Genomic DNA, 15,337 nt, shown 5'->3' with positions numbered 1-15,337 from the left:
CCATATGACTCCAGTTCCAGCTCACACATAGCTATGCATTTTGTGACTGACTGACAATCTGTGATAAAAATAAAAAAAAGATTATAGTGACTTTATCATTCTTTTTAACCTAAAAAATCACTCAGTTTGGAATGGGGAGGGAGGGTTAATCTCATGCAAAAGGGCCACAGCTCAACATGTCCACCTGTACATTGCCAAATACACAGGTGACAGAAGTACAAGATCATATGAAACAAAACAAGAGCAACTTCCTGTTCTCAGAAACCAGAATCGGAGTGACCAGATGGACATTTCATTCATGGAGGCTTGACTTCATCACAAAGCCTCTGAATTCCACTTATCGATTAATGTGGTAAATAGGGAAAAATGATACACTTTACTGTTTAATTTCACAGATGATGGATGGGCAGGCACATATGTCTATGAGAGGTTTGATCTTTTCAAAACAGTAAAATACTAAAAAATGGACGTGAGTGCAGATCAGTGTAAAATCAAGAGTCTCTGTCCTACAAACAGCATCTACTTGTCACATACCAACTTTCTGACCTCCAAACAGACAAACAACCTCAAACAACCGCAAACTGCAAACTAGTTCTTCTCCCTCTGTGGGAGATCATTAAATCATTCTGTGGCTCCATGACGGATCAGTGAGAATTTTAGCCTCTTATTCCAAAGAGTGACAGAAAAATAGCTCAATGACAGTGGAAAATAGCACCCTGTGAGTGCTCTACAGCTCTACTGAGTGGGCCTCAAAGTGTGCCATGAGAAAAAAAAAAATCACAAAAATAGACTCACCGCTACTGAAATATAAAGTGCATACAGTCACACATTTAAAACCCACAGTAAAATGTGATTCACGAATTGAGACTGTGATTGTTGGAGGGATGCTATTCTGCTTCCCTAGCACTGCCCAAGGGCAAGGTACTGCAAGTGCAAAAGTGTCACAGGAGTGTGACACATCTGTGCATTCCTTCACTCTCCCTCACCTGCAGAAATGAATTCACACTGAATTGTTTGCTTGTTTTTGAAATGCATGTATAAAACATGAAAACTGAGCTGAACCTAGTAATAATACAAAGATCAAAAATGTTGATTGGTGTTTCCAAAAATAAAATAAAAATACAGCATAGTGGATCTAATAGCAAAATAAAACACAATCGGATGCAAAACTTATGTTGTGACTTGTTCCTGTTTTCTTAATGAAATAATTAATGATCTGAACTGAAGCAATTCATTCAAAATGTCACATTTAAAATATCAGTTCAATTAAAAGTTTTGATCATTGATCTTCCGACATGCAAAGACTGAACAAGCACTCAGAGATACACGCGGTGTGGAATCCCTCCTGTAGCTCAGAAATTCCCAGTATGCTTTCCACCTGTATCCATTTACCTCTTGGCTTTGTCACCTGTCTTTGTTTGAAGCTGCACCTCTGTTCATCTACTTACAACAGCGTGTCTTACCTTTGCTCGAAGCGAAGGACGCCATGGGGAACGGGAAATCCGAAACATTTTGGAAATGCATGAAATCCCAAATCTCAAGAACTCTCCCTCACAGTTAATAGATTTGTTCAGAGAACTTTCTCTCTCGATGATCTTTCCTTCTCTCTTTCAAACAAGTCATGCTTCGCTGAACAGAATGGGAGAATCTCCCACACCCTCCCACACAGGTCAGAGCCGCCCTCCATTATAATGCCTTTACTTGTGTGTAAAACTCTGTAAAGTGTTTGAAAAGCAGGGCCTACAGTATTATGGGATAAAACATTAAATAAAATATCTCAAGATGTTTGTAAGCCTAGATAACATTTAGTCGTCTCTGTGTGTACAAAAAAGTATAGTTGACTAATATGTAGATAAAAAGTACACGAAATGCAGACGAGGCGGAAAGAGGTGTTGCATTTAATTTAATCCGACTTGAGAAGGCAGAAATTGTTACATTGTATAATTTATTTAGTACATGGGAACCTAAACCTAAACATAATGCAGCTAATACCGTGAACAATTGGGCATCTGTCTCAGGTAAATGTGCTAAATTCCTAGACAATTACTGAATATAGACACATGCTGCAGTTGAGATATTTGACATGGCGGTGTAAAAGCTGAACTGTGAGGCAAGGTGTTTAGCTGGATACGTCCATACAGGAGGTTAATGATTAATGCATCTCCTTAAATTGCAGCAAAGCACCACACACATTAACCCAGCACACAGATATCAGAGTAACCCGACATATGCTTCTTAAGTAGTCATTCAAAAGTCTAACATGAATCCCTCAGTTCATGTCAGCCTCTGCCGCACGAAAAAAATGCTATTTTAGTGCCTTTTCTTTTTTTCCTCACAACTGGTAGGTAAGGTTACAACAAGTCCGCTAAAATAAATCCGAGAAAAGTGGTGAACACACATTTTGTTCTCATCTCCAATTGGCACCTATTAACAATATCCTGTGTCTCATGTCACGTGACAAACCATGGAAATGAGCTATTCCGAGATATTGTAGTAGTGCTGCTACATTTACCATTTACTTTTAGCAAATAAGGTTTGCTGCCCCCAAGTGGACAGAATCATTTTCTGCTCTCTGATGCATTTAGGATTTACCGACATATTGATAGTAAAGGAGTGATTGTTTGTCACTCGACAGTATATGAGCCCGATTAATGACTGGCAATCAGCCCAGGGGCGTAACCCACCTTTCTCCATGAAGTCATAAAATACACACATACATAGGCGACATACGAATGAGTTGTAATTTGTTCACTCAATCGATTGGGCACGGCATAATAATCAATTTATAATTTGCAGAATCTGATGAGATGGTGTGACATCACCGGAACTAACGTTTTGTTGTTAGTGCTAGTCCTTTGATAGTCACCGACCAGCTTGTGGAGGAAGTAGAAATAAGTACGCCTATATGATATATAATGCAGTGCTTCATCCTAATAACCCGATTCAAGTTAAAACAAGCCCATTAGCTTCAAGCTGTCATGGCACCTTGATGTAAAACTATGTTAAGATGCTGGACAGTCACACACTGAAAACTACTCACACCAACATATTTCCTAAAAATTAGACATTGTTGTGGAGATGCCCTCCTGACATTTGCCTCGAACAATCAGTATCACCACATCACTGCAAAATGTGACATTGTGCAACACAAGCACTGACACTACCCGGAATGCAAACACACTTCTCTCTAATCAGCAAACTGGTAAAAAGTCAGTCAGCAAGAGGTACATCACTGCAGATGTTCGTAGCACAACAGCAGTAAGACACTACCAGGTTTAAACCGCCACCTTCATGCAATAATAGCTCAAAGGATATAGAGGACATTCCTCGGAAATCAGGGAAACTATCAGAGGAAGGGCATCATTGCATCTGCGCATCACATTAGGACACTATTGTTGGTTGTCAACCTTGCAGCATCCCACTAGAGTGGGAAAAAGGTTGCTATTAGCTTTGAGCAGCTTTCCTGACCAGGAAGTAGAGCAAGGTTAATGTACGACAGAAGGAAACAGTCTACGTAAGTGCTCTTTGCAAACTACAAAACGCTCAAACAGGTCACAGACTTTTTTTTTTTTTAGCAGTGGGACAGAAACTGAGAAAATGAAGCAGAGTGACAAATGTTGAGTGTGAGTTTCATTTATTTGTATTTATCGAGGTCTCGCTGGGGATCCATGTTCATCTACTATGTATGAGTATTAATTGATTAAATGCAGACTGTATATGTAGTTTACGGGTGACACATTTTACTACTGATCCAAATTAGGATGGTCCAGGTTAATTGTTTATGAGCAGTATCATTGTTGTTGTTGTTAATTTTTGCTAGATAGAGAAATAAAATTGGAGCCTTAAATCCAAATTATTGATCGGATAATCGCCTCTAGATTTAAAAAGATGAGTATGGTTTCTACTAAACATACCATAATTTCCGGACGATAAGGCCCACTTGAATATTTGACGCAGTGGAAAATCCTGTTTTATTCATATGTAAGACGCACCAGACTATAGGATGCAGGGTTCAAAGCTTGTGCAAAAAGTAGCAGTTTAGAGTCTGTAAATTATGGTAATCTTCTGAGACATGTACAGCTACTACGTTTATAGACCAAGACCATGTACTGCACATTTCAAAAAGCTTCTGACTTTGTAGTACAGTCTCATAAGCGGAGTGTGATGCAAAGCAATAAAACTTTATCTCTTGTTTGACTGCCTGTTTTAGGTAGCACTTAATACCAATAAAATTGACTAAAAATGCCTAACAATGCCAAAAGCTGTTATAATTAAAAACATATTATCTTTATCTCTTGTTTGACTGCCTGTAGGTCTTCATACTAATAAAATTGACTAACAATGCCCAACAATGCCAAAAGTTGTAATAATTAAAAACATGTTGTGGAACACTGCATTATATATTACCTTTCACAAATAAACACATACAAAACACGTATGTTATAGGTACATGGATGTAAGATTCTTCAGTTTAAGATAATCATAATAAAATAGCCCACAATTCAGACAGTTCTGAAAGAAAAGCCTGAAAACCTGGCATTTGGAAAAAAAAGTAACCTGGGGGCTGACCACAAAATAATGCAAACTAAAAAAAAATGTTATTGGTTATCTCTCTCTAGGCTCATGTTTCTTTCATCGTTTAACACTCCTATCAGTTTTTGGTGAAGTAGTCAAAAGACATCGCAGTTTCGGTCACATTCAAGCAGACGAGAAAAGAAATGTCAGTGATGCAGGTTTGCATGGAAACTTTGCATGGCAAATTTGTGGACTGAGTGCTTGAACTAATACGATCTATGTACAATACATGGATTGCATATTCTGTATGTATATGGTAACTGTACAAAGGTACCACAGGATAATCAAATACAACTAAAGGTTAAGGTTTTGCAAAGAAAAATGTGCGGTAAAGTGACAAATGAGTTGGAAAAGTCTTTTACTGGGAATTATTTTCCCTTCCGCTTCTCAAACAATGCCTGCCTCAGATATCCTTCCTTTGCATCATCACAATAGGGACAACTTTTGCTGTTATACGGTGCAAGTCTAAAATATGGAAAATACCTTTCAGATAAGTGATCTCTTGTTGGATTGATCTTGAATTGTCCATAGTAGCTCTTCTCTTTAGTGACGAATAAACTCTATATATTGATGACGCAGCTTTAGGAGCATTACCACCTGAACTGTTTGGCTTAGGAACTTAGAAAACTAAATACTTGTCTTGATGCTTTTCTACCTCTTTTGGACAAATATCCACTTCATTGTACAGTAGCAAGAATACTGCAGGTCTTCTGACTGGAAATCTTTGTTTTGGTACTTCAACACACACCCATTCACCGTCACAATGTATGGTTATAGACGTGAAACAGCTCCTCCCCTAACCCGTCCCACACATCCTCCACCAAACTTTCGCTCATGTAAAAAAAAATATTGGAAGGAGTTCCAGGAAGTGTCTATCTATGAACCATATGTTCATTTGTCTAACAGTTTTAGCACCACCAGGAAGTACGTACGTAAAGAATACACCCAAACGCCTCGGGCCGTTTTAAGAATGAACCTCATTCAACCAAACCACAGAATTAGGTAAATGTATAATGTCGCTATGTAATGAAATCTAATACCTGTATGGTTTTGATTAAGAACATCACAGCCAGATGGGTCAGCAATGCTGAATTTATCCTAATATATACAAATTATAATCCTCATAGCATTGTACCTAATTATGTTTCATATTCTATTTTTAAAAAGTTTACCATTTTAACTTAAAGTATGATGTTATGCAGATCATACTAAACTGGGATAAATGAAAATTATTGCTAGATACTGGGGACTTTACTGCACAATAATACACATTTATTGAATTGGGTGGCAAAAATAAAAAGATGACTACACCATTAGTTACATAGTGGTGAAGCACAGTACTGCCACTCAATGTTATGATACTCTCCCTTTTTGTGTCAAAATTGACACCTTGGCAGTCACCTCTTCTGTATTTGGTTGGTTTTCCTTGGGTGTGGTGGTTTGTTCAAATAAAAAATATTGGAACACACTGGACCAGGCTTTTATTTTGAAATGTTTTGTTGCCAACTTTTGTTGCTGAACTCAATTTCAATGGCGTTTGAATCTCTAATCTGTATGCCCCCAGCATCAGAAAATTCCAATAAAATGAAAATTCCTTCCTGCCTTTAGGTGTGTTTGAAGTATTCATGACATTATTAAATACCAAAGCTCAAGTCAATATTCTAAATGTAGATGTATACAGTTTAACATTCCTGCAAAAGTCACTTGATCTCTACAGTTCTTCTTTATCTGTCTTTGCTGATTTCTTCTTTTTCTGAGGGGGTGGCTTGACTAAACTGTACCAAAGTGTCTAATAAGCAATTTGACTCTTTGATGTCTTCATAAGAATGGTAGCGTTAAAATGGCCAGCCAGAAAAAACATTCCTCCTGCCTGAGGTCACTCACCCAGTGAAATATCTGGCCCAATGCGGTGGCTTAGAGTACTGGACACCAATCACCCAGTTTGTGTTTTCATCCAAGACAGACGCTACTGTTGTAGTCAGTAATAAAATAGTTAAGCCATTGGATGGAATGCCATAGTCTGGCAGATTGTGAATTGAAAGTTTGGGGCATTTCTTCCACTAGGCTGACAAAATACAGATGTAAAATCCTCCACAGTACATTAAGTGACTTTCCTCATACAAAGTGACAGGTCAGATTTCAGGAGGGGTTAATACAATACTTTTCAAATAAAAGATTACAATTTTAAACATCTGAATCGTGTCTACAAAAAAAAAAGATATGCCTAACTCATGCCATACAAATGGGCATGAGAGTTAGAGTTGAACCAGTTGCATCAGTGGAAAGATGCTGTCATTTTCTTCTCAACCTAAATATAACCACATAGTACCTTTTAGAGTCCGATTCAAAATGCTACTTAAGGTTCTACAATATCACACAATTTTCACGTGATAATTGTTTTATGCCAGCTCATTCTATAGAGTCATGTTTTTATCATTATTTTAATTCTAAAGAATGGTGGTAGGTGGACAGCAATCTAGTCAGGGCTGTTTGCTCACTCGAAACACTGACTTTGCCAAGTGACGACAAAAAGGAGCCTTCACGGAAGAGCCTGCATGGAGCTGGCAGGACTTGTATGTCTGTATAAACTCAACAGCTGAATGGAAAATGAAACTTTAGCACCTTGTCTCCATCCCTCCAACTATACAATGTCCAGGACATGACGACAATTGATACCCATTCAGAAATTAGATGGTGGGTAAAGATAAAACTGAATGGGAAAAAATATACTGTATATTGTAGTAATAGTTAATGCAACATAACTGAAAAATGTGTACACACAATTTATTCAAAGACAAAATAATCTTAAAACGGGTGATGCAAATATTCTATCTATTTGAAGCGGGTGATGTTCCCAGGAAATTTAAATGTTTTCGTCCAAAGGAGCATTTAGGAAAGGCCTACACTTACAGGCACTTACACTTATTTTGTAGGGTCATGCACACATAAAATCTAATTAAATTCTGTAACTGCTGTTTACCACAACATCCTTGGGGATGCAGGTTTTGCAACACGCGCATTTTACTTATTGGAAGGGTTTGTTTGTTTGTCAAATTAGTTTGTAGCCAGGGTACAGGATTATGGGACAGAAACTCTAGCCCATGTAATGCTCATATCATGAGAAATGCAATATCAGTAGAAGCAAATATAAAAGGCATCTAGTCATGTAACAATGACAGTATGGACATTAGTTGATTTCATGCTAGGCACTAGTTTATTTAGAGAAGGGAGCAATGGTAAAACGAGATGGGAGAATGATGATCTTGTAGGCTGATCACTGACAACTTTCTGCAAACGTTCTCTACACCTGCCACAACCTTGCTATGTTACTGACTGCTATATTTTGATTGTCACGTAAACTTCGCTCACCCAAGGATATATGACGCTAGCATGCAGGTCACTGCAGGTCCCTCAAACATTTTATGTTCACCTAACTTGCATGCGAATACTACCTTCAACTAAATGTGAAAGTCTGCAGGTAAAGCACATTTTGTTTGTTAAAAAGTATGAATTCTGAAATAATGAGTTTGTTTTTACATACATAGCCATTATGTACCAAATTGCATTACCCTGACAATGTTTTAATGACAAAACATTGACTTTAATAAAACCAAAATACAGCTCAAGCAACTGTACAGCTGAAATGTACACCTATGTTTACAACAATTCATCCACCACCTTCAAATCTGAATTCATGGAAAGATTACAAAAGTCAAAGACAAAATACTGTACAAAGCATTCCACCGACGTAAGCCTTCATGGTTCTGCTACACATCAAGGTTCTGCATCAGCCATAGCAACGTCAATATACACAATATACACTCGATACACACATCTAAGATATACGACAAGTTGGAAGGTGGCAAGAGGACAAAAACAGCCACACCGTTTTGTATTATCCTGATGCAATAGTAAAGGGTAGTTCCAATGTTACAGGAAAGACCAAATTAGCAGTGATTGGAGCTTTGAGATAAGACAAACAAATGGGAGTAGTAGTTGTTTTTTTTCCAGGGTTTGCCTTTTGACCTGTGCTCCGAGGGAGAGCAGCCACACCCCTCAGGGACCTCACAGTCAACAGAAACATGAACGTGTAGGAGGCTATGTTTAGTTTAACAGCCATTTATTATGTCCGAAGATTTTATTCATACCTTTTATGTAACTGAGCAGTGTGTAGCTCGTGGAGTCAGACCTGCCATTTAAGGCAGTTTTTAACTACCTAACCACATCTTCTGTCAGAGCTGGACAGAATCACTGTGAAAGGTATTCCGAGTTAACACACCTCATCCTTCTTTGGTATCGAGACTCAAAAGAGATTAAGTGATCTGCTTAGAGGGCATGATGCACCACTTCCTGTGTTTTCGTAAGATCTCAACCTTTTTTCTATTTCTTGTGAAATAGTTACTTATTTGAGGAGCATCTGATTTCAAAAGCAATTTTTGCCAGGATTATATCTCTTTGCGATGACGATCCTTGTCATACGTGTGGCTTCTTTGCCACTATGGAAGCGATGCTTACTGACTTAGAGGCGACTCCTCAACATGTGAGGCCACGTGAAAAGGAGCATGCGTCCAGCAATGCTTTTTGGGACAGTCTCGGCAGTTCATTTGTCAAACAAATTAAAGTCACTGTCAGTTTTGCTAGTCAATTTGCTTTAATGAATTTTGACTGACGACCAGAGAGATCTATTTTGAGAGGAGAAAGACAGAGAGAGAGAGAGTGAGAGAGAAAGAGAGAGCGAGACAGAGCAACAGAGACAGACAGAGAGACAGAATGAAAGAGTGAGAAAGCACGCATGAGGTGCAGTCACCCAAGAGTGTCAGCTGTGAGGGGTGACCTGTCGAGACATTCCTGGACTTTGTGGTTGGTGACTGTCACACTGGCTCCAGCTGCTCTGAATACCACTTGCCGCCAATAAAGTCAACGCCTGGCAGTGTCGGGAAACCGTTGACAACAAATAAGGCAAGACAACTCACTGTCAAACATCAGTGCACTGTATCACACAACAAGCATCCGATCAGGTGTCAGGGGGATTTTCATTATTATTATTATTATATTATTATAAGTTACACATGCGTAAATGTCATTTAAATGATTAATGGAGAGATGAGATGATTGAACTTTTTTGGCAAAAAAATTCTTTCTTTCAAAACATTTTCAATCTATATGCTTTTTTTGTCCTGTTTCATTCACAACAACAAACTCCACAGATAATCAAGTGAATGCTGATTTATTGCATTCCGTGTGTCGATCGTATGACCAAAAGTTGGAATGTCGATACGCATGATTGCACAGAATTATGCAAGGCAAGAAATCCATTTTAAATGGACAGGGAAAAGTAAGAGTCAATAAAGTGGAACTCTGTGCTTGCAGTTTGACCAACAACAGTAGCAGTTTTGTTTTGTTTCTTTTTAAAATGATAGTAACTTGTTTCCTGCCATGTGGTCACAGTAAATGTCTGACAGGAAGGATGTCAGCTTGGGGAAGTATCCCTTTGGAGCGCTCTTGCTCCCATAAAAGGCGCTGAAGGAATCCATTGCAGTTGTGTTATCATGCCCTCCAGTAATCTTTTCCCCAAAGATGCATGACCGTGCTGATCAATGCAAGGCATGAAATAGGTGTATATAAAACATAGAAGGGACAACAAATGGCTGCACGTTTCTGACAGCATGTCAACACATGTGAAGCTAAAAACCTCCTTCACGTGCACTGTGGCTAACTTTGCATGAAGCTCCAAGTGGAATACTACTTCTGCTGCTGCGGAACTGTTCCACGAAAAATAATTTTCTTAGTTTTAAAAGTTCCTCAGCTGGATCACTTTCTGCACTTTGCCACATTTCCCTAGTTTCTTCTGAGGGACATGCACACGTTCACAGATGCCGGCAAGTCTTCAGCAGCCAAGCAGTCTTCAGACCAAGGACCAATGCCTTGCTGCGACAGCTGGTGAATATTTGGCCCATTTCTCTGCTGCTCATCTCTGCTCAGTTTATTGGGCCATCATTAAACACATACTCAACCAAGGTGCACTAAGGGTGACCACAATGGTGTGACGACCCACAGCCGGATCCTTCCCCCTCTTTTTCTTCTACGTTAATCTCACCCTGATCTCCAAGGCAGCGCTCCGCAGTCAGCGGGCCATGACAGAGACTCTGAGATCATACAAAATCCAAAGGCTTTGTTCTTGTTGATATACTCTGAGAAGTGAGCTTGAACAGATAATGCGACACATGACATCATCCTTCAGGAAGTGGAAAATCATAGCAAAAGTGAAACCCACCACACAGAGCTAGTGTTGAAAAGAACTCTTAATTATTCATATCACAGAGAGATTGATAGATAGTCGCCATCATGCCATTCTTTTGCTGGAGAGAAGTGTTGCAAACCTCTCTGCCAAAAATACCTTTTAGAATTACTGCGAAAAAGTTCAACCTTGGTTTCATTTGATCATGTAACGCATTTTCCCAGAAGTGTTTGAGAGATTTCAAGTGCATTTTTGCAAAATTCCTTTACCCCTGTTGTCAGCCTGTTGGCAGAACTTCCTGAACAGTATTCTCCTTGTCTTTTCAACAATTTTGGAGGAATGTCAAGTTCTTTCAAAATATCACTCTTGTGGCATATATTCGGCACTTGACGTGTCTTTATTGCGTTGCACGATAATGGATGCCTTGGAAACTCTTTTGCTGTCTTCTCCTCACTGATTCCTTTGAACAAAGCGCTGCTTTTGATGCTGTAGAATCTCAGAGGACTCATCTTACGTTGCTCGATAATATTACCCAAAAAGCATGGCAACATCTGAACTTTAAAAACCACTTCAAATGACGGCTGGTAAATGACGACTTTCATTTAAAATGAGTTTGATTTTGATTGGTAAACTGAACACAACTTTATCCCCACTTATAATATAATCTGCACACTTGTGCAAATTCATTATCTCTGTTGTTTATTATTGCTTCCCTTCTCAAAAATCAACTTGTTTTCCTCTATTGAGTGTAACAGGTAATTGTTCACAAATTGGGAAATCTTTTGGAATTAGTAATTATTGCTCTTGTTTTTTTTTTAATATCACAAAAATAGCATTTAAACAGGTGTGTAGATGTCTGCAGATTGTCGATTAACGTATTATATTTCTGGACTGTCATTTGTACAAGGATTTACAGCAATAAGAAATGGGAATTTAAATGACTGCAGCCAAGCTTGCCAAAAACAACAGGCTAATTGGATGATTGAAAATGTCCCTGGCTATATTGGGATTATTTTAGGTCCTGCATACCAAAAGACTGGGCCATATAGAACACTTGCGCTTTGACAAAAGATGGATGCCAGCCATGGTTGTGCTCTATCAGCAATCCACCCAGCAGAACTGGGTAATCCCCCTTAGGTGTGCCTGGAACGACTTCTACTTCAGCTGCTGCTAGCGTATGTTTCCAAAGACGTCAACGGGACAATGGACAGGGCTCTCCCATCCAAAGCACTGCAAATTAGGTCAGGCAATGACCAGCGAATAATATTAGACGTAGCGTACTTAGTGCAATCATATTATAAAAGGCCTGGATGATACTTTTCAAAGGGATAGGCATTGCTTTCTTGGTCGAGGAAAGGAAATGTCAATGAACCAGTTAACTGTTCATTTATAAGATACAATGAACAAATTAAAGGGAGGGCAATATTTTACTGGATGTTGTGAATTTCTTATTTGATGCCAAGCAGATTAATGCTGACTGAGGAGTTGTCATGTCAAGGATGTATCTTGTCAAGGATGTTGTGTCAAGGATGTATAGCTCAGCAGTCCGAGGTTGACACCATACTCTACTTCAGACTTCAGAATGGAAACTAGCAATCAACATATATTTTTATTGTATATATTCTTGAGTATCATCTTCAAATAGTGATGACAGATGCAAAATCAAATTACAGTGGGCAATCTGACATGTATGCACACAGTAGGACTAAAAAAAAAAAAACAAAAAAAAACATCTGCATTTAATCAATTGGTCAGAGCCTTCATTTGGTTAAATACTGCTAAATAAGGTTTTGAGGTGGGACCAAGTTATTTATACTTGACAGTTTTCATTTTCTAAACAGACTGTGCTCATAGTAAGACTTTCAAGAAGAATTCTGAAACCAGTGATTTCTGCAGGAAAAACATTAGCTTGATGCAGGCTGATGAAAGAAACATGAAGATGAAGTAAATGATGAAAAATACGTGCCTTAATAAGGAGTCCATACAGTAACGTAATGCAACACTGATTGTGTCTAGAAGAGAACAGAGTGGAACGCCTGTAACATAAACAACTGCCACAGAACGAGCTCCTGCTTCTCATAACCTTGCAAAGAACCAACAAAACAAACAGAACAGTGATTCATGTTAACGACCATGAATGCTTGGAACAAATTTGTTACGATTGCAGACATTTCTTCTCCCCTGCTCTTCATTTGAAAGTTATTGAGCAAGTTCCTGAAGTCCATAATTAACTGATTGAAGACATTAATCATGACTATCATTTTGATGATCAATCTGCATCTTCTTTTTATTTTTGTTCAAATTTGACAGTAATGTAGTGCATTGATATGATAAAGGAAAGCCAAAATTAAAGTGAATATCAATACCAAAAAAGATGCTGCAATTAAAAATGAACAATTGATACCTGAAAATAATCAAACAAATTGGCTCAATATGTGTCATTTGATTGGAAGAAGTACAAGAAGCATGTAAAACTATAAAGACTACAGGTACGTTCAATGGCCACTATCACACTTACTATTTGTAACCTTGCCATGCGAGAATTTGACCAAAGAAGGTGTAAAAGCAAACCGTGCTAGAAGAGACAGGGAAAAATTAACTCACCTATCAAAGATACATTTTAGGTACAAATGGTTCATTCAATACAAAGGATTTGCCATTCTCCAAGGTCAACCAAGATGAAAGTATTTTCCAAAGTGTCAAGGGTAGAAAAGCAGTACCTTTTGGGTGCACCAAGGGTGACAAAGTAGCTAAATGTAAAATGATTCGGTAATAATGAGTTGAGATGATGCCGTGTCTGTGTAGGAAAAGAATCAGAAATCCAGTCAGTCCTAATCCCCCATCTAATTGCCTCATTAGGGTCAGAGATGACAAGAGCAGGCTTACTGCGACAGTCACACACGTAGAGTAAAACATGGACTTTTGTAACCCTCAACACACAAGATTTAAAACCTATGTACCAATCCAAAATCAATCATCAATACCTACACTGGAAGTCCAAACATATACAACATCAAGGCATAAACAGAATAGGTCAATAACCTGACAAATAGCCCGGGACTTGTGCAAACGACTAAAATGTGTCTTCAATGTATCATGCACAAGATGCCATCAGACAGGCTCTCACCTTTATACTTCTCTCTGACGCTTTCATACGCTTGGATGAAGTCCTGCTCCTCAGCGTCCGGAGGCAGGTAGGCGGGTTCGTACACGGCCATGCCCGGCACTCTCACCCCTCTTCCCTCCTTCTCCTGCAAGTCTACTTATTCCTATTACTTTGAATTAGCTTGTAAGTCTGAGCTGTTGTCTATCAACTCTCTCAGCTGTGTGTGAACCCTCCACAGCTGACAACTTCATTCCACGAACAAGCTTCACACACACACATGCCCCCCCCCCCATACACCTCAAACACACACTCACTAAAACGAGTATAAATGTCCAGCCCCTCCTTTTAAAGATACACTGACCAGAAGGGCAGGCACTCACTCACTGCTTATTCTTGCATTGCCGTAAGAGCAGAGTTCAAGAACTGCTCTTAATGGTAACACTTCAACTCAACTGGAATGTTATGGATGTCAGTACACACTCAGTAACCACATATCAGGGACACCGGTGCAACTCATTGGTTCAAGGGTTGAGTCGAAAATGCTACTGCACAAACATATCAATGCTTTTGACAAACTAAGCGAACGAAGCGAAGACTAAAGACAATTGCTTATTTTGACTGAATCCTCATTATTAACTTCATAAGGAGACACTTTTTTTTTTCTTTGATAACTTTAGCACAATGAATGTAGAACAAAGTAAAGTAATTATTTCACTTGAGTAACTGAAGAATTATACACAAACATTACGCGAGCAATTTGCAATGACAAACTAACCGTTTCCATGCATCCAAATAGTTTTAAAGCTTACAAATAGTATCTGAAAACAAGTCACAACCAAGTGACTACACACAAGAGATGAAATATTTCAGATCATTGAAATGTTTGCTTTTCATAAGCTTCCCTGATCGTGTTTACCCCTGCACGATTTGAAATATGTTTACAAGGCTGTGCCTGTTAGCCTCGAACAGTGGGGTTACATAGTAGCAAAAGGAAATCCCTGCAGACTCAGTTCTTGACAGTCCAACTTGGCAACAGCAAGCTCTTTCCTGGATGCAGCACAGTCAGTTCAAATGCTGACTGGTGCTTTGTGTACCGGGTGAATCCAGTACTAAATCATAAAGAAGGCCTTGATTATGGACATATACTCAGTTTTATGGAGAACAGTTTGGTATGCTTAGGATGTGAAAGTAAATACTTTTTTTTTCTCTCTCTTTTACACTTCTGTAATATCACATAACATCAGATATCTTTTTTCCTGACACATTAGGCCGTAAAAACCCAGTACATCACTAATGACAATGCATCAAGCTATCCACATTGTGCAACCCTAATCAATGAATGCTATAACATACTATAATTTTGCTATAATAAATAAACTCTTATTATACATCTTGGTGTTCGACTACAACGGGGAGGT

General features: G+C 38.7%; 1 protein-coding gene across 6 annotated transcripts in view; it reads right to left on the bottom strand.

Annotated features, from left to right (window-relative positions):
* The window catches only part of LOC133160646 (plectin-like), a 66,789-nt gene extending 52,646 nt beyond the window's left edge, over positions 1-14,143 (bottom strand). For 2 of the 6 annotated variants that reach the window (XM_061288505.1, XM_061288506.1), the window contains exon 1: positions 13,941-14,143. In XM_061288505.1, coding sequence (XP_061144489.1) covers positions 13,941-14,031 — 91 coding nt within the window. In that variant the 5' untranslated portion in view covers positions 14,032-14,143. Of the gene's footprint in view, positions 1-1,463; positions 1,504-5,058; positions 5,216-13,940 lie in introns of those variants that run through there. The other 4 variants (XM_061288509.1, XM_061288510.1, XM_061288512.1 and 1 more) reach the window with 3 other exon arrangements.
* Between the last annotated feature and the right edge of the window lie 1,194 nt (positions 14,144-15,337).

This window comes from Syngnathus typhle, linkage group LG10, assembly GCF_033458585.1.
Source record: "Syngnathus typhle isolate RoL2023-S1 ecotype Sweden linkage group LG10, RoL_Styp_1.0, whole genome shotgun sequence".
Lineage (NCBI taxonomy): Eukaryota > Metazoa > Chordata > Actinopteri > Syngnathiformes > Syngnathidae > Syngnathus > Syngnathus typhle.
This window is presented reverse-complemented; position numbering and strand designations above follow the sequence as displayed.